Genomic DNA, 23,524 nt, shown 5'->3' with positions numbered 1-23,524 from the left:
CTGTGTGCCTGGGCCCTGCAGCGGGTATGGACCACAGTGAGTAGATAAGCTTGCCTCACTCAATGCTTTGGGGGAATGTCCTTAGGCTCTGGACACACAGAGTCATTTGTCTGGTTGAGACTGTGCTGAGCAGACCAGTGTCCAGCCTGTGTGTTTTCTGTCCTCCTCCCTCCAGTCACACTATTGGCCACTCTCAGGGGCTCCCTCACACCTGGATAGTACATGTCCCCAAGGTCAAGTGGCCTGTGGTCAGAGTGGTGCCTGCTACCCCCTCCCACCCTACCTCCTTCCTCTCTCCCTATCATTGCCTGTCTGGATTGTGAATCAGTTCACTCCCTGGCCAGGGTGCACGCAGAGCCTTTCAGTTGTCCCGCTGGTGTGGCTGCAAAGGTCTGGAGACCACTGAGTGGTCAGTCAGGCTTCCTACCCACACAGTCGGATGATAAGTCTGGTGCCAGAAGCCAGAAGTGTTGGTCACTGAGTGTTGTAGAAAGATACCCTGTGCATGTATGTAGACATTGCACTTTCACTCATGCTGAGAAAGGAAACCCCAGGGGGTGGGGTGTAAACGTTGCTCCTGTCTCCTATTTCTCATCACATTGTTCTCCTGCCTCCTCCTAGAAACAACAGGTCAGGTGGTCAGAGGAGCACAGTCAGCTCTGAAGAGCCCCTAGACAGCCTCAGTCATCTGGCTAAGATGAGGCTATGGGGTCACACACAGGTCTGGTGTCATTGCGCTGGGTCCTTCTCTAGTTCCGAGACCTGCTTTTCTCCATGCCGGACCAGAGTACCTGTTCAGTCTGCGTGCTGTTTCATTTTGTCTTTGGAGACAGCCTTGCAGCCTCCGGTTGTGCTCTGGACCTCACAAGCTCAACTTGTCTGTCTCGGTGCTTCCTATACCTGGAGTCAGCAGCTGTACCGCCACAGGCATTGAACTCTGCACTTTTCTTTCCTGGATCTCTGAACACTTCCCGGTCCTTGTAGTTCACATTTACAGCAAAAAGTGGAGCTGGTCTCATGACCTGCTTCCTGTTGGCCTCAAAGTTGTGGGTGTGCTCATCCTGGAGACTTTGGACACCTTAAGCTTAGGTGGGACACGTAAAGTATGCATGCGTGTGCCTTGGGATCACTTGCATCTTGGGGGTGTGGGGGGGTTGCATGTGCATCAGAACCTGATTCTAGGGAATCGGCTCTGTTTTGAGGTGGAGACCTGAAGACCCAGTGATGCCCAAGGTCGCTCCTGACTCTGTGCTCAGGGCTCACTCCAAGTGCTCTTAAGGGACCATATGGGTTGATAGCTTCTGAAGAAGCTACTCTTGTGCAGACTTAGCCCCTGGGCCTTAAGAAATTCCTTGTCTCCCATACTCCTCTCTGGGGATAGCCCCAGGTCACCTTCAGGGTGGAGCTCGTGGTCCTGGCCCAGAGCAGGGAAGACCAGGGTGACTTCTGGCCACACCTGCCCGAGATGTTCGGAGTCGGAGGCTGAACCCGGGAGTTTCCTGGGCTCAGACTCGTGTGTCCTATGGTGACACAATTTGACCCTATCCTAGCTTGTTGGCACAGCTTGGGAGCAAGAACTGCTGGCTCGTCCCTCTAAGTAGGAACATAGGGCCTGGTGGACACACACACACAGGCTCTGCTGGCTCTGGATGCATCCTCCATAGCACTGCCCAAGCCCCCAGGGGCTCCTGTCACTCACACTGAGCACTTTGTGTTGGGTCAAGGAGTGGGTACAGGTCTCCAAGTCCCCTCACTGGCCCTGGTCAGGCTCCAAGTCTAGGCTGAGTCTGAGGAGCAGGAGACAGGGCTCCTCCCTGGGTGTATCTGCTGGTGCTGATGTCTGACTGTTGCTTTTCTCCTGGGGGTCCAGGGGCTGATCTAGATCAGAGCTCACAGACTCCTCTGCCAAGAACCATGCAGCACCATCCCAAAATCTACCTACTGGGAGGACAGGCAGGGGAGCATAGGGTTCGAGGTGGTCACACAGCAAGGCTATGGTGGGAACCAGGAGCAGTCAACGTAGCTGAGATGGCTTAGCATGGCCAGGACCCTAGGAAAATCAAACCCGAAAAATCAAACCCAGTACAAAATAAAACTGAAGGCCTGTGAGCCAAAAGCAGGGTGGAGGTAAGGCCCAAACTGGATCTAGTCGGGTTGAATCATGGTCTCCTGAGCAGAGCCAAGTCTAGGTCCTGAGCACCAAAATCAAACAGTAAATGGGCCCGGAGAGATAGCACAGCGGGGTTTGCCTTGCAAGCAGCCAATCCAGGACCAAAGGTGGTTGATTCAAATCCCGGTGTCCCATATGGTCCCCCGTGCCTGCCAGGAGCTATTTCTGAGCAGACAGCCAGGAGTAACCCCTGAGCAAAGCCGGGTGTGGCCCAAAAACCAAAAACCAAAAAAAAAAAAACAGTAAATAAAGATAAAGGTCCAGCTTATGTGGACTCTCCTCTGTCTGAGGCTAGGAAGTGCCAGTGCCACCTGGGGGACTTTTTTTCCTGTGGGCTGGGGGTGCTCCCACTGAGAACACCCTCACTCTCCCCTGGAACCAATAAGAAAGGATGAGCTTCTTCCTGGTCTTTCATCGAAATCAGCTTGTGCACACTTAGGCACCATACAGTGACCACTGTGTGTGTCATGGCTCTGGTGGGGTGAGGCTCTCTCTGCAGAGCCCTGGAAGGTCAGGGAATTTGTGGGGGCACATGGAAGGTACTGAGAAAGGAGCCTGCCTGGGGCAGGCAGGCAGCATCCTTGCCCTTCCAATAGCATCAGGGACCTCTCCACCCATTAGGAAAACCCACCTATAAACCCACTGATTGGTTGCACGGAAGCTCAGTCTGGCCGGGCCCACAGCTTCTGGGACCCATGAGCGCCCCCTGGTGGCCTCTTAGCCATGCCAGCAGACCCACTTGTGGGAAACAGGACCCTTTTTGTTTACAGCTATGGCCATGACTGCTAGTGTCTGACTGACCCCAGGGCAGCGGGGTCAGTTCCATGTTTCACAGACAGCTCAAAACACCACGAAACCCCCCTGAGGTAGAGCCTATACTGCTCCCCCTGCACTTTGGCTCTGTTACAGGGAATGGAGATCAGTGGCAGTGCGCCAGGCTGCCCTGTCTAGGACATGTACTTGGGCATGGACCCAAGGCTTGCTTGCCCAGCTGACCAGCACCTTAGGGCAGGACCTGAGGTGTAGGCCCAGGGAAGTCCAGAGATAGGCAAGACCCAGCCAGCCCTTTGACAAGCTGGTCTCACAGTCCAGAGACAGGCTATTTTTTGTCTCACTGTACAGACTCAGTGCAGGAGTGTGTGTGCATGTATATTTGGTGTGCATGTGTATATGTATATATGTGTGTGTGTGTGTGTCTGCTGGGGGTATTTATATGTGGGATGTGTAATGTGCCTGGTGCTCAGCATTCATTCTGCCTGTTGTGGTATTCTAGTGAACCTAAGGATCCCAGGGAACTCAGCCCAGGCATCTGCACATGCCCCCACCCACACACCCACCCACACAAAAACTCCAGGCAAGTCTGTGACCTTCCGTGACCCTTGCTGGTGTGTACAAGTGTGGCATCTCTGTCCTACCTTGTGGGCCCAGGAGCCTCCTCATGGTTCTGAAGCAGGGTGTGGAAGTGGGGAGAGGGCCATTCAGAGAAGCTGTTTGAATGTGTGGCAGACTCTTATGGAGCCCAGGGAAGGGAAGAGTCAGTCTCTGCCCACTGCTGCCTGGCACCTCCTGTGGTCACATCCCCCACCCACATTGCACCCAAAACCACTCCCTGGATTGCACATCTCCAATCATTGCTGGAGGGTCAGCCACACCTGCTGGGCTCAGGGCACCCTAAGGGGTGCCAGGCATCAAATTCAGGTCAGTCATTTGCCTGGAAAGTGCCTTAGTACCATCTGTTCAGCCCCTGGCAGTATGTTGGAAGCAGTTTTCATGTGGAGATGATTTCCCTGGAACCATCTCATCTGGTGCCCCAATGTTAGTGGAGTTGAGCCCACACTCCTTTGAGTTTGACTCTGTGGAAAAGCCTCTTGGCCGAGGGTGGGGTGTGTCCCTAAAGGAATCTTGAGGGAGTTATTGGTGCCAGGCCAGGCTTTTGCCTGGGTTCTTAGAAGCCGATGTTCTCTCATTTCTGAGTGGCTGCTTGAATCTCTCCTCTTCCCTCAGAAATGCTGGCTATAGGATATGAGTGCTCGGTGGCAGTGCTCACACACTTAGCTATGGTTCTTACGGCTTGGCTGCCATCCCTCAGACTCACACTGACGCATGGAATGGTTCTGGGAACTATTCTTTGTGACCTCTTGCTGCTGTGTAGCTGCTCTTCACTTAGTTAAAAACTTTGGTGGGTCCCACACTGCCATGTGCTCTTGGGGTACCCCATGTTCTCCTTCAACCTGTGAGCAGCCCACAGCCCCTGGCTCCCTGCTGCCAGCTTGTCCCCTAACTTGGTATGTCAGGCTTGGAACCCTGAGGGTCTGAGCTCCCTGGAGAGATTTATGTCAGCACCTCTTCTGCCTGCCTGTATGGCCCTGTTCCCACTCTCAGAGCACCAGGGTGATGAATGGAGACCAGGAAAGGCAGGACCTTGTGATGAAGCCTCATGAGCACCTCAGCATGGCTGTGCCAGAGCGTGGCTGCACCTTTCACTCCACTCAGCCTATACAGGCAGAGGCTGTGGAGTGTCCCTGGCACCTGTCTCACTGGAGTCATAGTGGGAGAAAGTCTCAGCAGCTGCTGGCCCTGGTAGAAATCTGGTACCTACCTCTGTGTTGAGCCTTCACTCACCCATCAGTCACATGGGCTGCTCTTCCCACCCCTGAGTGACCCGACAGAAGCATTGGACACTCAGCCATAAAGTGTCTGCCCTGAGGAGAGAAGTTGCTATTTTAGAATGTTCTAGCTTGGGAGCCGGAGAGATAGCATAAAGATAAGGTGTTTGCCTTGCATGCAGAAGGTTTGTAGTTCGAATTCCGACATCCTATATGGTCCCACGCCTGCCAGGAGTAAGCCCTGAGAACTACCAGGTGTGACCCAAAAACAAAACAAAAAGAATGTTCCAGCTTGGTGACAAGCTTATTTGTCTCATTTCTGGAGACTCTAAAGATGGTGGGTTTTTGTTGTTGTTGTTGTTTTGGGTTTTATTTTGTTTTGGTTTGGTTTGGTTTTTAGGTCACACCCAACAGCGCTTACTCCTGGCTCTGCACTCAGAAATTGCCCCCTGGCAGGCTCAGGGAACCCTATAGGATGCCGAGAATCGAAACATCTGTCCTGGGTTGGCAGCATGCAAGGCAAATGCCCTACCACTTTGCTATTTCTCCGGCCCCCGATGTAGGTGTTTTGACGACAGTGGCTCTAGGAGCTGTGCATCTAGGCCACTACCATATACGTGGACCAGGAAGAAACATGTTCAAAGAGTGAACCAGCATTTTCCTACTCAGGACTGGGGGGTGGGGGGGTCGCGGGCAGGGACCAGGGACCTTGAGCCCCATGAGAGGCTGTTGGTCCTGTTCCATCCTCTACAGATCAGATCAGGTCTCTCCATTTCAGAGCCACTAAGCAGGAGGTATAGGTACTGCTCCTAACCAGAGTCATGTCCACGGTTGGTGGTGGCACACAGACCTGGGGCTAAAGACAGGAATGATAGAAAAATGGTCCTCAGGGAGGGCGTCTTGGTCAGTATGTCTTGGGGGCTTTGTGTGGGTGGGTAACCTGGACCTGCAGGGTCTCTGGTGCAAGGGTGCATGCACAGAAACAGTGGAGACTCATAAGGTATCCAACTTCAAAATAGTGTGTATAGTCAGTACAAAGTTGGTCTTTGGCTCCTGGGCTCAGCAGGGCAGATGGCACAGATTGGCTCCCTGCAGTGGCACAGTAGAGGGACTGCCCGAAGTCTGCCCAAGGCCTGTGTGCGGCATCCTGCTCCTGCTTCCGGGGAATGGGACCTGTTGGTCACACAGCAGGGCTGGTACAGCTACTAGGACTGACTCTGCTCTGCCCCGCAGACGGGTGAGGACGATGCGGTGGCCGAGTGAATGAAGAGCGAGTGAGGAACAGAACAATGCCCAAGGGTGGGTGTTCTAGAACGTCACAACAAGAAGAGTGTCCCCTCAGCAACGACATGGTGGAAAAGCAGACAGGGAGAAAGGTAGGTCTGTGCCCAGGAGTGGGGGCAAGGTTTCTGTTGTTGGGGCCCACCCAGAGTGTGTGGGGTTCATTCAAACCTAGTGTATGTGTTCACTCAGAACCCAACATGTGTGAAGTTCACTCAGCCCCCATATGTGTGGAGTTCACGTGGACACTGTGTGGGGCCTTACTCTCAGTCTGTCATGGGTCCCATCTCTGGTGCAGGGAATGACCCTGACCCCCACTTGCCCAGACTCTCCAGAACCTTTGTTCACTATTGACCCAGTGTGAACAAGAATGTGGGTCTCAGACTTAGTTTAATGGCACTTGTGTTGCCAGCTACTGGGCAGTGTTTGATCCCTGAGCACTGTCTTTTGCAACTCCTCCCGATAAATCCAATCATTGTTCCATCAACCTGCCTTGCTCTGGAGCATCCTGGGAGCAACTGTGGGATTGGGATGCAGCACAAATTTGGAAAAGTACTCGTTCCTACATTTTGGTGAGGCTGCAGAAACTTTCTCTGATCACAGGTGAGGGCCACATAGGGCCAACGAGCAAAGGATGTATCCTGTGGTCCCCAGAAGGCCCTGTGTTGTCTCAGGCCTGGACTGATACAGAGGTTCTGCAGGTTCATGGGACCACGGACACCTTCCTCCCAACATCGGGCATATGGTGGTGTGGGGCAAGGTTCCTGGTGCCGACTATGCCACAGCTGCTGGAGTCTCATTTGGCGAGGAAACGTGAAGGTGCCCCTTTCTGTTCCAGGATAAAGAGAAAGTTTCCCTGACCAAGACCCCAAAGCTGGATCGCAGTGATGGCGGAAAGGAAGTGAGAGAGCGCACAACCAAGCGGAAGCTGCCCTTCACAGTGGGCGCCAATGGGGAGCAGAAGGACTCAGACACAGGTACCCACACAGCCACACCCCAGGGAAGGCGACCAGCTCTGGCCTCTTGTGGCTTTACTCAGGGACTCTGCAGCATCACCCCTAATGTCAGGGATCCAAAGTCACTCAGAAGCAGTTCATTTTAGAGTGGAAATGCCCCCCCCCAGCCCCCACATTTGGTGTATCCAGTCTCGTGTCAAAGAGGAGATACATTCTCTCTGGAGTATCGGCACATGACTCAACCCGCCAGGTGCCTATGCATGTATGTGCGTGTGCGTTTGTGCATATGTGCGCCCGTGTGGCTTCCAGAGATGGCTGGGAGAGTGGAGTCTGCATCTCCCTACTGCTGAGTGTCCCATAGACACTGAGGATGTGTGCAGGTGACCACAAGCAACTTGCACTTTCAGCCCAACTTGCACTTTCAGCCCAGGATAGTTGGATGAGTGCTCTCTGGGGAGGTCACTCACACACACACACACACACACACACACACTCTGAGGATGTGTGCAGGTGACCACAGCAACTTGCACTTTCAGCCCAGGATAGGTGGCTGTTTGCTCTCTGGGGAAATCACAAACACACACACATGCATTCACACGCACGCAAAGCAGTGTCCCAAGGGATTTGTGGGTCACTTCTGGTAAAGCTGCCTCATCAATGTCCCTGCTGTATCTGGGGCCACATCTTTTTGTTGTTTAGGGAACACTTGACCCCTTGAGGTGTCTGAATATAGGAAAGGACATCTGAGTAGGATACAGTTGGGGCATCCCCTGTCCTGTGGAAGTTGTGAGCATGGGCTGAATTAGAATTCTCCAGAACCCTGTCCCAGTAAAAAGGACTCGACATGGCCTGTTGGCCCCTTTCCTGTGGGATGCCCACTTGCATGCCTGAGGTGAGCCTTGGCTTTGTGGACCCTCAGCCCAGGTCAGAACAAGCCCAGAGCAAACCAAGGACTTTGCCAGGATGCTGTGCCCATGGCCTCCTGGAGGCAGCCATATGTAGATCATCCCTTCTCTGTCCAGAGCCTATACTCTCCATGCTGTGAGGATGATCAATGAAGATCCTCTTCCCTGCACCCCACACCTCCCATGCTTGATTGAAGTGGAGATAGGGGCTGGGTTCAGGCGGAGCAGTGACCATGACCAGCAGGGGGCTCAAGCATTTCTCCTACTCTTGTAGCTTCCTGTGGTGCTAGCAGCCCTTGAGGTGGGCACCAACATGGACATTGGCTTGCAAAGGTCATGCAGATGCAGATGACCCTGATGCATGCTAAGAAGCAGGAAGGGGGAGGCTCATGGAGAGGGGCCTCATGGAAGGAAAGATGTAGAAATAGACCAGCACAGCTTCCAACAGAGACAGAAATACCCATGGAACTGGGCTAGGCTTACTGCCTGCTCCTCTGCTAAGGCGAGCTCATGCATCCTGCCAGGTAGTTGGACTGAAGGGCACCACCTGCCACAGGCCCTCTGGCCCAGCTCTTTGATAAACCAAAGCCCATGCTTGGTGCCAGGCAGTCTGGGCTTAATAGTAACCTTTGACCAGCACCCCAAGGCAGGGTCTGTCCCCAACAAGGCAAACCCTTAGGCTGGAAACACACACAGACCTCCAGCTAAAGTTTCATCTCTCTAGCCTTGGCCAGGAGGTTCTCTACATATTCTAGTCCCTAGGCCTCACACCTCTGCCAGCTGCCAGCCACCAGCAGTCACAGACCATGGAGATTGGGGATAAGTTGCAAAGGTAGTGTTGAGGGGCCTCAGGAACATGGGAACAGGCTACCAGGGACCATTTTCTCATATGGCCCTGGAGTTCAAGCCTTGTTTGCTGAAGTCACCTGGGTGTCCTGACCATGAGCTCTGTGGACATGCATTGGACATTGAGCTGTCCAAGTGCCCAGACCTGGATTTGTCGGCAGAATGCTAGGTAAAGAGAGACTGCAGGATGTGGGGTGAGGCCTCAGCCAGTGAGGTGGACTCCAGTCTATGAGCAGGAAAGCCCGTGAGGAAGGGCCTGGATGGCGAGGTGGCCCCTAAACTCAGAGTCTTTGGGTTCTCTGGAAACCTTTTCTTGGCTCACATGCAGCTTCTGCCATGAGTGGTTGGGGGTGGGGATCCCCAGGACCCAGTGGTAGGGCAGAAAGGGATCCTGGTAGCAAGGCACTGTGATCTTCCAGGGTCAGAGGGTGGGACCTCAGGCACCTGGTAGGATGCAGGCCTGTAAGGATGAAGCTTGGCCAACCCCATCAGCTTGTCCTTTACCATGTCTCACATCTTTCACTCTGGCTCTGGGAGAAGCTTCCAGAGCCCTGTGGTAGCCACACCCACAGCCTGTCCAACTTGCCAGGCCCTTCTGCCTTGACAGTCCTTTTTTTTTTTTTTTTTTTTTTTTGGCCACACCCTGTGACGCTCAGGGGTTACTCCTGGCTATGCGCTCAGAAATTGCTCCTGGCTTCTTGGGGGGACCATATGGGATGCCGGGGGATCGAACCGCGGTCCGTCCTAGGCTAGCGCAGGCAAGGCAGGCACCTTACCTCCAGCGCCACCGCCCGGCCCCTGCCTTGACAGTCTTACTTTGGGACATATCAGCATCTGACAGTGCTTCTAATTGGGTAGCAGGCTGGTGGGATTTGGTTTCTGATTGGGTAACAGTCTGGGTGGGCAGGATTCCACTTCTGATTGGGTAACTGGCCTGGTGAGCAGGGCTTACGGAATTGCTGCCCTGTGTTTGCAGGAGCTTAAAGGTCTTTTTTTTTTTTTTTTTTTTATTAATTTATTAATTTTATTAATTATTTTTATTATTTTAATTATGACAACAAAGATGCAAAGAAAGAGGACAGGGTAAAGTTACAGTGGAAGCCCAATCACCCATAAACAGGATTCTCAGTAGTTCCATCGATGATATCCCAGCCTTGAACTTTCAGCCAAAGAACATTAAGAAAAACAAAACTGAACCCATGTACAATACAATTACTTTGTCCCTCAAATCCCCAGTTGTAGTACATATTGTTTCTTAGCAGCACACCATATAATCTAAAGATATTAGACTTATGTAACTCTTTAAACATTGAGGGCAAAGTACATTTATCTAGTTCCATGCACATGCTTACTAGTTTAAGTTAACCTCAAAAGTTTTAATGGGTTGTTTTTCTTAAGGATTGGAGTCAAGAGAACATAGTAAAAAACGATATTAAAGTGGCATTTGTTTGCATAGGCCCACCAAAACATAAGGGACATGGAAAGACAAATTATGGTCTAAATACATGGAGACCCTACCCCTGAAGTTTCCTGGCACAGGACTGACTCTAGGCTCCAGGCAAACTAGTTTGTCCAATTCAAGTCATAGTCTGTAGTGGCAATACACCTCCATTCCTCACATAGTCTCTGTTGTTGGTATCATTCTTCTGTATTAAAGATCCTGGAGTCTGCATATCCCAGCTTAAAGGTCTTTTAACACCCACCCCACCCTTGGGCCAGGGTCCATGCAGTGACACCACTGACTCAGAGGCGCCTGAGGATTTCTGGAGCATGGAGGGAAGGGCACTTGACTTGCAGCCTGGGTTCTGCACGCAGAATCTGAACATCTTTAGAAATCAGCTTCCATTTGTTTTTCTGAATGAGAACTAGCTGAATGTGGCAGTGCAGACTGATTTCTGCGCAGCACCCACATGATGTTAGTGCTGTGCTGGGATGCTGGGCCTGGTAGGCCCTCCTGTATCTCACACTCCTGACCTCTGTGGGCTCATTCAGATCTCAATGCTGGAAGCACCATAGGGCTGCATTCACAGGGAAGTGATAAGGGCACTGCTGAGGAAGTCTGTCCTGCTGTGGTACACTCAGATGTATGGTGGGCTGTACCCCACCACAGCCAGCTTCTGGAGCATGGCTTAGATTAGAAACTGACCCTGCCAGGATGTATGGTTAGTATACCTGGCTCCATGATGTAAGGATCAACAGTGTTCTTGGTGAGGGTAAAGAAGCCTGAGGGAGCCCTGGGCCCTACTGTGGGTAATCAGATGGCTAGGGATGTCCTGGAACATGCTGATGGACTGACAGTGGGCAGTGGCCCTTGAAACAGCATTCTCAGCCCTCGCTGGCCTTGGTCTGGGACCAACTGAGAAAATTAATGGAGCTGTAGGACTGACAGATGTGGTGATGACCTGGTAGAAGGCTCCAATGTGCTGAGTGGAAGTGGGACCCAGAGGACACCCCCCCACACACACATTGTTGTGGTCTCACGCAGACTCTATCTGGGATGTGGGAGTGGAACATGGGCTTGGGCTCGGGCTCCTCTGTTGGGGGGGGGGGGTGCTGTAGTCTTTCACAGCTTGATTTCTTTTTCTTGGTTTTGGGCCACACCCAGCTGTGTTCAGGGGTGGATCCTGGTGATGCTGGAATAGAGCCAGGCCTCCTGCTTCTACAGCCTGAGCTCAACCGCTGAGTCTCCTCCCTGCTCTGCCTCTCGAGTTTCTTGTGCTCGAGACCAGCAGGCTGTGCTGGATGGGGCTGAGGGGTGCGGCTTGCACGCTGCTGGCCGTGTCTTGTTGGTGCTCTGTGTTGATGCCTCTAGATGCCTCCAGCCCAGTCCCTGCCGTGGCACCGCAAGGTCGGGTCGCTCCTCGAAGCGCCACGGCCTGCAGTGGAGGCCCCTAGAAGCCAGAAGACAGGTACGGTCCTGCCGTGGAGGCACGAATCAGAGGCGACCTGCTGGACACGGGTCCTGGGCTAGCCCAGGGCGCTGTGGGCGTGGAGCAGTGCGGGGCCCCTGGAGCGGAGCATGGTTGTGGGCCCAGCGGGTTCCTTAGTTCAGGACAGGGTGCTGGACGGTCTTGGCTCTCTGGAAGAGGGGTGCCATGGATGCTGGGAACTGGAAGGGCTTCACAGGCCCTGGTGCATGAATCCGCCTTCCCTTTCTCCTTCCTGCCTGCAGAGAAACAAGGCCCTGAGAGGAAACGGGTCAAGAAGGAGCCTGCCACCCGCAAGGCGGGGCTGCTCTTCGGCATGGGGCTGTCTGGGATCCGCGCTGGCTATCCCCTCTCAGAGCGTCAGCAGGTGGCACTGCTCATGCAGATGACGGCTGAGGAGTCGGCCAATAGCCCAGGTGAGATGGGGCAGGGCAATAACTGGGGACCCCCTGCAGAAGCTCAGAACCTGGCATGATGTGTGCCCCCTTCTCCTCCCCACTGCAGTTGACACGACACCAAAGCACCCCTCCCAGGCAACAGTGTGTCAGAAAGGGACCCCCAACTCTGCCTCAAAAACCAAAGATAAAGTAAACAAGAGAAATGAACGAGGAGAAACACGTCTACACCGAGCTGCCATCCGCGGTGATGCACGGCGCATCAAGGAGCTTATCAGTGAAGGTGCCGATGTCAACGTCAAGGACTTCGCTGGTGAGCCTACGAGCCAGACCCTTCCCTCTCACCAAGGCTGTGTTGGAGCTGGAGGCGGCTCCAGGCACATAGGCTGGATGCTGGTGTGCGAGCCAAGGCCCACTTGTCTTGAGTACAGGAGGGCCTGAGGGGAACAGGCAGTCTAGGTCCTTTCATGGCCCTGTGGCCCCTATCCTGGCCAAACTTAACTTAGATCCTTAGAAATGGAAACCAAGTTCCCAAGGGGGAGAGTCCAGACATAGACACAGGCCTGTCGTGTGGGTCTGTGCACATATCCAGTGGCATTATGGTGTCCTTTTGCCCATAGAACTGTGCTCTACCAGCCCCCATCTGTCTGCTATTTGGGAGGTTCCCAGTCTGTGGCCAGAGACCACACCATACCAGTGTGAGGCCCTGGGGCAGCCCCCCTAGACTGATGTGCTACGGGGCACTCCCTGGGAGTAGGTGACAGGGCCTGAGTGTCTGCTTCCAGGCTGGACAGCCCTGCATGAGGCGTGTAACCGAGGCTACTACGATGTGGCGAAGCAGCTACTGGCAGCAGGCGCCGAGGTGAACACCAAAGGGCTGGATGACGACACGCCACTGCATGATGCCGCCAACAATGGCCACTACAAGGTGGGCCTGGCCTGTCACTACTGGGGAGGCCAGGATGACCCCTCGGTCAAAAGCCCAGACTGGGGGCAAGAGGCAGGCAGATCTGCTTGCCTCTTGACCACTTACTGTGTCCTTGAGCTTCTGCTTGTCTCAGCAGATGCTGGAGAGCACAGTGAGAGCTGGGGATTCTGAGAAACGAGGCTGGGAGTCCGAGCAAAAGTGAGGCATCCCAGGGCATTAAGGGACATTGGGCACCAGAGTCCTGCTGGGTATACATTGTCAGTGCCATTGGGTCAGCCTAGTGGAGGCTCTGTAGGAGTCGGGAAGGGCCGCCCTCTCTGAGCAAGATGGAGCAAGGTCTCTCACTCCTGTCTGTCCAATAGTGTCTGTTCTTGGACATACCTGCCCCATCATGGCAGCTCCCTAAATTACACCTGTGGGCAGCAAGAGCTGGGGATAAGGGACCAGATGCAGTGCTCAGCTCTCGGGGTCCAGCACAAGGGGATGTTTCTAGAACATTCTGACCAACCTACTGCAGGTGGTGAAGCTGTTGCTGCGCTATGGCGGGAACCCTCAGCAGAGCAACCGAAAGGGTGAGACTCCCCTGAAGGTGGCCAGCTCCCCAACAATGGTGAACCTGCTGCTGGGCAAAGGCACCTACACGTCCAGCGAGGAGAGCTCTACGGGTGAGTGGTCTATGAACCTAGGCCTCATCCTACCTGTGTATCTGTCTCTGCCCCTGGCTGGCTGCGCCCCCCTGCACCCTCTGCATGCTGCCTAGGCCTGCTTTAGACCCCTGTCCCTCTGACTCATGCCTCCATTCCCACAGAGAGCTCCGAGGAGGACGATGCCCCATCCTTTGCACCGTCCAGCTCGGTGGATGGCAACAACACGGACTCTGAGTTCGAGAAAGGCCTAAAGCACAAGGGCAAGAACCCAGAGCCCCAGAAAGCCACAGCCCCCGTTAAAGACGAGTATGAGTTTGACGAGGATGATGAGCAGGATCGGGTCCCCCCGGTGGACGACAAGCACTTACTGAAAAAGGACTACAGGAAAGAAACAAAGCCCAATAGTTTCATTTCCATACCCAAAATGGAAGTGAAAAGTTACAGCAAGAACAGCACCATTGCACCAAAGAAAGCTGCTCATCGCATCCTCTCAGACACATCCGATGAGGAGGAGGCCAGCGTCGCCATCGGGGCTGGGGAGAAGCTCAGGCTCTCAGCACACTCGATTCTGCCCAGTAATAAGGCCCGGGAGCCATCAAACGCCAAGCCTCAGAAGGAGAAAAACAAGGTGAAGAAGAAGCGAAAGAAAGAAACGAAAAGTAAAGAAGTTCGGTTTGGGAAGAGAAATGACAAATTCTGTTCCTCTGAGTCTGAGAGCGAGTCCTCTGACTCCGGTGATGACGATGACGGAGACTCGGTGGGCAGCTCCGGTTGCCTCAAGGGTTCCCCACTAGTACTGAAGGACCCATCCCTGTTCAGTTCACTCTCCGCCTCCTCCACATCCTCGCACGGGAGCTCTGCACAGAAGCATCACCCAGGCCACTCGGAGCCACATGCCAAACACTGGCGCACTGACAACTGGAAAGCTGTCTCTTCCCCAGCCTGGTCGGAGGTCAGCTCCCTCTCTGACTCCACCCGCACCCGGCTGACCAGCGAGTCAGACTCTTCCTCTGATGGCTCCAGTGTGGAGTCACTGAAGCCCGTGAGAAAGAAGCAGGAGCACCGGAAGAGGCCCAGCCTGCAGGGTGTCCTCGCTGAGAAGCGAGGCACTGTGCACACCAGCACTGATGGCGCCATCCCCAAGCTGGACAAGGAAGGAAAGATAGTGAAGAAACACAAGATGAAACATAAACGTAAAAGCAGAGAGAAAGGGCTGAGTTCAGCCAGTCAGGAGCTTCGGCTGCGGGGCCTGACCTATGAGCATGAGGACTCACGGCCTCGGTCAGACAAGGGTCTGCTCTTGGACACTGGCAGCTCCACTGAGAGTAAGCTCCGAGCATCCAAGCATGAGCGCGACCACTTCAAGAAGGAAGAAAAACTTAGCAAATTGAAGCCAGAAGAGAAAGAGTGGTTCTTTAAAGACGAGATGCTGAAGGTCTCCAAAGACGAGAAGTCTCTCAAGAGAATCAGAGACCTGAGCCGGTCCTTCCGTGAAGACAAAGACCGGCCCAGCAAAGCGGAGAAGGAGAAAGCAGTGAAGGAGAAGTCACCCCGGGAGGAGAAACTCCGTCTATACAAGGAGGAACGGAAGAAAAAGTCCAAAGATAGACCCTCCAAGTTAGAGAAGAATTCCAAGTTAGACTTTAAAGAGAAGGAGAAAGCATTCAAGGAAGACAAAGACAAACTCAAGAAGGAGAAAGCCTACCGGGAAGACTCTGCATTTGAGGAGTTCTGCAACAAAACTCCCTTCTTGGAGAGCGAAGACACCAAGTTTAGCCTCTCCGACGACCAGCAGGAACGCTGGTTCTCTGACCTGTCTGACTCCTCCTTCGACTTTAAGGGGGAAGACAGTTGGGACTCACCCGTGACAGACTACCGGGACATGAAGAGCGAGTCCGTAGCCAGGCTGATCCTGGAGACAGTGAAGGAAGGCAGCAAGGAAAAGCGGCGGGAGGCGCGGGCTCGTGACCGGCGGGATCCTGGGGAACGACGGCCTGACCGGGATGGGCTGCTCCGGAGGAAGGAACGTGACTACCTAGACAGGAGCTGTGAAAAGAGGAGGGAACTGGCCGATAAGCACAAGAGCAGCGTCCCCAGCTACCTCTCTGAGAAAGACCGCAAGAGGAGGGAGTGCACTGAGGGTGGGCGTGAGGCCTGCAGGGATAGGAAGGAGCTGCCCGAGGGCTCCAGGGAGCGCAAGGACAGCCGGGCCAAGGCTGAGGAGGACCCCAAGGAGCTGGGTGCCCCTGACAGCAACATCAAGGACCGGCCTGACTGTGACTTTGGCAAGAACCTGGAACCCTGGGAGAGACATCATTCTGCCAGAGAGAAAGAAAAGAAAGAGAAGAGCAAATTGGAAAAGTACAAAGACAAGTCCAGTGACAAAGAAAAAAGCGAGAAAGTCATCCTTGAAAAATGTCCAAAGGACAAAGAGTTTGACAAATGTTTTAAAGAGAAAAAAGACACCAAGGAGAAGCATAAAGACACTCATAGCAAAGACAAAGAGAGAAAAGCGTCTCTGGACCAAGTGAAAGAGAAGAAGGAAAAGGCATTTCCAGGAGCTCTCTCCGATGACTTCTCCGAGAAGAAGGATGAGAAGAAAGGAAAAGAGAAAAGCTGGTACATCGCTGATATCTTCACCGACGAGAGTGAGGATGATAGAGATGAGTACCTGGGCACCAGCGAGGGGCCTGAGCGGGAGGACGCACGGGAGTCAGGCCCCACCGACAGGCACCGCAAGGGCTCTGCTGATCGGCAGCATGCAGACAGGCAGAAGGAGAAAGAGCTCCGAGAGAAGAGGAAGGACAAGGGTGCTGCTGAGACTGGTAAGGACCGGAAGGAGAAAGTCTTTGAGAAGCACAAAGACAAGAAGGATCGGGAATGCTTGGACAAGTACAAGGACCGCAGAGAGCGTGCCTCCACAGACTGTGCATCCGAGAAGAGGAACCGGCAAAAGGCCACTGACAAGGGGGACAGGAAGGTTGGGACTGAGGATAAGGCCAAGAGCCGGCATCGGGAGCGGCCTGACCGGGAGCACTGCCGCGGGGAGCGCAGAGTGCCCCGGGGCAGCGAGCCTGAGCGCAGCCTGCTGGAAAAGCTGGAGGTGGCGGCACTACATGAGTACCGCGAGGACCCCAATGACAAGGCAAGTGAGCTCTCCTCTGACAGCTTCCTGGACCGTGGGCAGGACCCAGCACTTAGCGCCCTCTTGGATGTGGCCTTCCCAGAGCCACCCGAGGAAAAGGCCAAGGAGAAAGAGCGGCTACGTCACTCCTCCTCCTCCTCCAAGAAGAGTCACGACCGTGAAAGGGCCAAAAAGGAGAAGGGTGAGAAGCGGGACCGGACCGAGGACTGCAAAGAGCTCGGCAGCCGCAAGGACCCTGGTCAGTACGAGAAGGACTTCCTGGAGGCAGAAGCATTTGGCCTGACCTATGGCACCAAGGCTGACATCGACGACGAGTTGGAGAAAACCCTCGAGCTGTTCTCCGCTGACAAGAAAGAAAAAAGCGAGGCCGAGAGAGACACCTCCAAGAAGATAGAGAAGGAGCTAAAGCCTTTCGGGTCCAGTGCCATTAGTCTCCTGAAAGAGAAGAAGCGGCGTGAGCGACACCGTGAGAAGTGGAGGGACGAAAAGGACCGGCACCGAGATCGGCATGGGGACGGGCTCCCACGGCACCACAAGGATGAGCCCAAACTCACGGCCAGGGACAAAGATGGCCCTACAGGTGCCTTTAGAGCCCGGGACGAGGGCATGCGGGTAGGTGACAGCAGGCTAAAGGAGAGGCCCCGAGAGAACCCTGACAAGGAGAAGGGGGATGTGTCTAAGCTGAGCAACGGCAGCGATCGACTGCCGCTATGCCGGGAGCCAAGCAGGAAGGATGCGCGGCCCCGGGAGAAGCTGCTGGGTGACGGCGACCTGATGATGACCAGCTTCGAGCGCATGCTGTCCCAAAAGGACCTGGAGATTGAGGAACGGCACAAGCGGCACAAGGAGCGCATGAAGCAGATGGAGAAGATGCGACACCGATCCGGTGACCCCAAGCTCAAGGAGCGCGCCAAGCCAGCTGATGACACACGCAGGAAGAGCTTGGACGTCCCTGCCAAGAAACCGCCACCGGGGCCTGACCCCGCAGCACCCAAAGACAGGAAACCCAAGGAGCCAGGGCCCCCTGCCACCGATTCCAGGCCTCAGCCCAGCCCCACTCTCACTGCAGACACTAGGGACTGGCCGTCAGGGCCGCATGGGAAGGAGGCGCTGCCCGCCTCGCCCAGGCCTGACCAGAGCCGGCCCACGGGGGTCCCCACCCCAGCCTCGGTGCTGTCCTGCCCCAGCTATGAGGAGGCTATGCACACGCCACGGACCCCATCCTGCAGCACGGACGATTACCCCGACCTCCTGTTCGACTGCACGGACCCCCCACCCGCCTCTAGCACGTCCGCCAGCACTGGCTCCCCCTCTTTCCTTGAAAGGTTCTCCGTGGCCGCCAGCAGCATCACGGAGACCCCTAGCCAGACCCCCACTAGGCCCCTGTGCACAACTCTGTATCGCTCGTCCTCTGTGGACATCCGCAGGACCCCTGAGGAGGAATTCAGTGTTGGGGATAAGCTGTTCCGGCAGCAAAGTGTGCCTGTCGTGGCCAGCTACGATTCGACTTGTCAGCCTGCTGAGGACAAGGCCCCTGTGCCCCCAGGCCCCACGGACAAGTTCTCCTGCCTGTCCCCAGGTTACTACTCCTCTGACTACGGCACCCCCTCTCCCAAAGCAGACGCTCTGCACTGCCCACCCACCGCCGTGGCCACACTCACCCCCTCTCCAGAGGGCACTTATGCCACCCTGCAAGTTAAGTCCCCCCCTCCTCACAGAGATACACTCTCAGCCCCTTCCATGGAGGGGGCCCTCCCCTCTGACCTGGGCATTCCCCCGGACACCACGGAGGACCAGCAGGCCACAGCGGCCATCATCCCCCCCGAGCCCAGCTACCTGGAGCCCTTGGACGAGGGCCCCTTCACAACGGTCATCACAGAGGAACCTGTGGAGTGGGCGCACCCAGCTGCCTCAGAGCAGGCACTGGCTTCCAGCATGCTAGGGGACCCTGTGGAGAGCCCTAACCCCTGGCCTGTGGGGCCTGAGCTCCTGCTCAAGTCACCCCAGAGGTTCCCAGAGTCCCCAAAGTCTTTCTGTCCCCCTGATTCCCTCCACCCTACTGCCTCGGGGTCCTTTGGTGCCCCAGAACCCCCGTACCCCACTTCCCCCATTGCCTACCCTCTGGCACTCACCGAGCCAGGGCTTCAGGACAGCAAGGACAAGGTGGTGTCCTCAGGACCTGTGTGCTTGCCCCCTGCTGAGGAGCCCGAAGCCTTCCCCCCACCTTCCACCCTGGACTCCTTCTTCAGTAACTGTAAGGCGCTGCCAGAGACGCCCCCTGAGGGCCCCCCAGAAGCCACCTGTGTACAGACGACTGTGGCGCAGGTGGGGGCTTTGGGGCCTTTGGAGAAAAACTTTCTAGAAAACGGGCACAGCCTGGCTGCCCTTGGCCAGGTGGAGCCGGTTTCCTGGTCTGACGCCTTTGCCAACTCGGAGGATGATTTGGATCTTGGGCCGTTTTCGCTGCCCGAGCTCCCTCTTCAGACTAAAGATGTTTCTGATGTTGAGTTGGACCCTGTAGAGGGGAGCCCCCTTGTGCCCCCAGAGAGTGTGCCTGCTGGGGGGCCCACCCTGGGGAGCACTGCGGAGGCCAACCCTGAGGACTCGCTACCCCCGCCTTCTGAGCAGGTGACCTCCCGGCTGAGCCCTGAGCCTGAGGCTCCCCAGGGGCCAACAGCGGACACAGAGCCTGAAGGCCCAGGGGAGGGGGTGACCGGGTGTGAAGGGAGGGCCTCAGAGGAAGCTGTCCTGGCTGAGCCCTGTCCCATAGGGCCAGCTAAGGAGGCAGACGCTGAGGGTCACGAGGCTGCAGCTCTGTCCCACTGTACCTCAGAACCCTCTGAGGACCCAGCAGAGGGGACTCAGCCTCTCGGTGGGGCGAGACTAGAGGGCCCTCCCCAGAGCACCTCGCCCGAAGTAGCCGAGCCTGAACCCAAACCCGCAGCTGAAGCCCCAAAGGCCCCCCGAGTGGAGGACATCCCCCCACGCATGACGCGCACTCGGGCCCAAATGCTGGCCAACCAGAGCAAGCAGAGCTCGCCCCCTTCTGAGAAGGAAGCTGCTGCCCCCCGGGCCAAGGGCCGCGGTCCCGAGGAAGATGAGAGCCAAGCCCAGCACCCACGCAAGCGCCGCCTGCAACGCTCAGGACAGCCACTGCCACCACCGCTGCCCACAGGCACACGGCAGACGCGAGAGGTGATCCAGCAGACGTTGGCAGCCATCGTCGACGCCATCAAGCTGGACGCCATCGAGCCCTACCACAGCGACAGGGCCAACCCATACTTCGAGTACCTGCAGATCCGTAAGAAGATCGAGGAGAAGCGCAAAATCCTGTGCTACATCTCCCCGCAGGCGCCTCAGTGCTACGCAGAGTACGTCACCTACACCGGCTCCTACCTCCTGGATGGCAAGCCGCTCAGCAAGCTGCACATCCCCGTGGTGAGCATGGGCTGGGGACACCTCGGAGGAAGCCAGAACTCACCTAATGCATAGCTGTCCCTTATGCCTCCAAGGGGTCCTGGCCATCAGGGTCTGGGAAGAGGGGTTAGAGAGGGCAGCCAGCCACATATCTCCCCCACTGCCTGGTCTGGGGAGCCCAGTCAGTGGGTGTCTGATTCTACTTCACCTCAAGTCCTGGGCAATTTGGAAAATAGAGACAACAAACCTTGGGTTTGCTGCCTGTAGCAGGGAACTTGTATCTCTTTGCTCCTTGTTCACCTGCCCACCACTCCCTGCACTAGGGGTGGTGCCCCACTTTCTGCCCATGGCTTCCTGCCCCACTCCAGACATGGGTTTTCTGGGGTATGTTGGGGCAGTGGGGCAGGTGTCAGACTCCACCTCTCCCTGTGGCTACAGATTGCACCTCCACCCTCCCTGGCTGAGCCACTGAAGGAACTGTTCAAGCAGCAGGAGGCCGTGCGTGGGAAGCTGCGGCTGCAACACAGCATCGAGCGGGTAAGGGCCGGGCCTGGGGCCAAAGCCGTGGTAGGCAGGTGGGTTGCTCCTCACCTCGCTCATGGCCCCTCTTCTCCAGGAAAAACTCATCGTGTCATGTGAACAGGAGATTCTCCGAGTGCACTGCAGGGCAGCAAGGACCATCGCCAACCAGGCGGTGCCCTTCAGCGCCTGCACCATGCTGCTGGATTCAGAGGTGTACAACATGCCCCTGGAGACGCAGGTGGGTTCCCACAGACTCAGGGCTGTGGTGGAGACACTCCTCGTGCTCTGTGACCCTTTTGGGAGCTGTCACACACATCACACACTCCCAGGCATAGCCACAACAGCTCCCGCCCTCCACCTATCTACCCACGCCGTGAGGTCCCCATCACCCAAGCTGTCCTGGCCACAGTGGTTGCTGATGAGGGCCCCCACCAAAGGTGTATTCACAGTGGCAGTTCTTCCAGAGCCTGAAGATTTCATGGTCTAACCGTGCAGTCTCTGGGTTTTCAACTTCCCGATTCCTGTCTGGATGGGGAACTTTCCTCTAAAGCGAAATGTGGCTACAAACTACAGCAAATGCTTTGGAACCAGAGGAGCTATTCACAGATGGAGCTTTTCTGCCGAAGGCTAGCCCCTTAGTTGGATATAGCATGAACTCTGGGGTCCAACTGTGGTGGATGTGACCACCACCATGAATTGGAGTCCTAGCACCCCAGCAGCCATGTTTGCCCTATCCCTCCTCTGCACCCTGCTGGCTATCATTCCCACGGCAGGGAGGCCAACTGTGGCGCTGGGAACCCAGACACACTTCAGCCCTCTTGCGCCTCTCAGATATATTCACGGGACATGACTTAGGCTCCTCTCACATTTAGTCACGAGCCCCAGCCTTCCCGTGCATGAAGGCATGGGTGCCCCCAGATCATAGTTTCTGCCAGTGCAGGGTGCTGTACCTTCTCCAGACAGCCTGTCCACGAGAGGCTGAGCCGGGAGGGTGTCAAGGTACCCAGGGAATAGCCCTGGGCCCCACACTGAGCCCTTAGGCCCATTGTTCACCTCATGCTACCTGCTGCCTCCTGGACAGGGTGATGAGAACAAGTCGGTGCGCGACCGCTTCAATGCACGCCAGTTCATCTCGTGGCTGCAGGACGTGGACGACAAGTACGACCGCATGAAGGTGAGTGTGCCTGGCTCATCCTGGTCTCCTGCCCACCCCATGTGACCTCAAAGTGTCTTCCCTCCTATCCAGGTGTGTTGGAAGCAGCCCTGTCAGCAGCTGGCAGTCAAACCTCTGTGGGAATCCCACTTTGAGCCCTCCTCAAAGGTCACGGCACCCATCGCCACTGCTTCACACATGCAAAGGGAGGGGCAGAGTAGTGGGGCCGCAACTGGGCCCACCCAGAGCCTCGACTTCTGAGTATACTCGGGCTTAGACAATCACATAGGAGTATAAGAAGTAACAGGGATAACAGATTGGGTCCTGCAGAGGCATTTCAGAGTCAGCTATGAGCTGAAAGGTGCAGGGCCATGGTGCTGCTTGATGCAGTCAGGGAGACTGAACAGATCCGGACCATGGAGGCTTTTCAGGACTGAGGGTTACAGTCAGGTAAGCCCAGGTCCACCTCAGTCGTGTGCTGGGCCAGAGTATAGGGCTGTGGACCATTCATTGCTCTGGAATGCTCCCTCCTAAGTTGCACCTGGGGCATTGGAGCTAGAGGTTTCCCCCTGAGCCCAACACTGAACCTTGTGGCCCTGCTGTCAGCTCTGCCCCTGGTGGCTCCTTGTCCCCCTAACTCCTATACATAGCCCCTCCATTCCATGTCAGTGTGGGCTGATGATGGAGGCGCAGAGAGTGCCCACCCCACTGGTGATCATGCGCCCTCTGTGCTATCTCTGCAGACCTGCCTGCTCATGCGGCAGCAGCACGAGGCCGCAGCTCTTAATGCCGTGCAGAGAATGGAGTGGCAGCTCAAGGTACAGGAGCTCGACCCTGCTGGGCACAAGTCTCTGTGTGTCAACGAGGTACCATCCTTCTACGTGCCCATGGTCGACGTCAACGACGACTTCGTGCTGCTGCCCGCCTGACACTGCGCCACCGTCATCACAGGACACAGGCAAGGGCCACATGCCCACTCGGCACTGCTGCTGCGGCTCCGGACCCCAGGCTGCGTGGAGAGCGGAGAGCAGGGGCTCAGTGACCCGAGGTCTGCTTCCAGCCAGCACATCAGCGTCTCAGGAGCTGCAGGCGAGAACCTTCATATGACTCCCTGTTCCATTCTGGTCCTCTGACGGAAAAGCCTGGGCTCCGGCCCTCGCAGCAGTGGCCTCCAGCGGGTTGGGGGGCAAGGAGTGCGCTGGGCCGCAGCCTCAGACCAGGGCTGGGCGTGGAGCCGCCCCGGGGAGCAGGGCCTGGCTGTGCCGCCCTGTCCCGCCACAGGACTGAGTCAGGCTCTCCAGTGGCGTTTTTAACGGAGTCAAATCCACGTGGTTTGTATATTTTCCTTTAATCTTGGGCATTTTGTTTCTCTTTCTGAGAACATAACTTGAAACACTACGGAGCCAATAATCATATAAAAAGTGTACCCGTAAGCGCTGTACAGTTTTATACACATTCACAATGTACTTTTGCTGCCTTCTAGATAATTTATTTTGCAACACATTACTGCACAGTTGTAAATAACTTATGTACTGTAACATCACTTCAGTTATGTGTAAAAATAAATAAATTAATTACATGCTGTCTGTGGCCCCTCCAGGTCAGGGCCCAAGCAGGACTCCCATT

General features: G+C 55.6%; 1 protein-coding gene across 1 annotated transcript in view; it reads left to right on the top strand.

Annotated features, from left to right (window-relative positions):
- Positions 1 to 23,477, top strand: part of ANKRD11 (ankyrin repeat domain containing 11) — a 74,955-nt gene extending 51,478 nt beyond the window's left edge. Inside the window, exons 3-13 of the mRNA XM_049786292.1 lie at positions 6,010 to 6,152; positions 6,896 to 7,034; positions 11,937 to 12,107; positions 12,196 to 12,399; positions 12,872 to 13,014; positions 13,532 to 13,679; positions 13,823 to 20,244; positions 20,662 to 20,760; positions 20,840 to 20,983; positions 21,827 to 21,919; positions 22,642 to 23,477. Of these exons, the coding sequence (XP_049642249.1) occupies positions 6,066 to 6,152; positions 6,896 to 7,034; positions 11,937 to 12,107; positions 12,196 to 12,399; positions 12,872 to 13,014; positions 13,532 to 13,679; positions 13,823 to 20,244; positions 20,662 to 20,760; positions 20,840 to 20,983; positions 21,827 to 21,919; positions 22,642 to 22,827 (7,836 nt within the window). The 5' untranslated portion in view covers positions 6,010 to 6,065 and the 3' untranslated portion in view covers positions 22,828 to 23,477. The remainder of the gene's footprint in view (positions 1 to 6,009; positions 6,153 to 6,895; positions 7,035 to 11,936; positions 12,108 to 12,195; positions 12,400 to 12,871; positions 13,015 to 13,531; positions 13,680 to 13,822; positions 20,245 to 20,661; positions 20,761 to 20,839; positions 20,984 to 21,826; positions 21,920 to 22,641) is intronic.
- The last annotated feature ends 47 nt before the right edge of the window (positions 23,478 to 23,524 follow it).

Source organism: Suncus etruscus, chromosome 14 (assembly GCF_024139225.1).
Source record: "Suncus etruscus isolate mSunEtr1 chromosome 14, mSunEtr1.pri.cur, whole genome shotgun sequence".
NCBI classification, from domain to species: domain Eukaryota; kingdom Metazoa; phylum Chordata; class Mammalia; order Eulipotyphla; family Soricidae; genus Suncus; species Suncus etruscus.
Note: the sequence above shows the minus strand (reverse complement) of the source record. Positions and strands in the feature narration are given on the sequence as shown.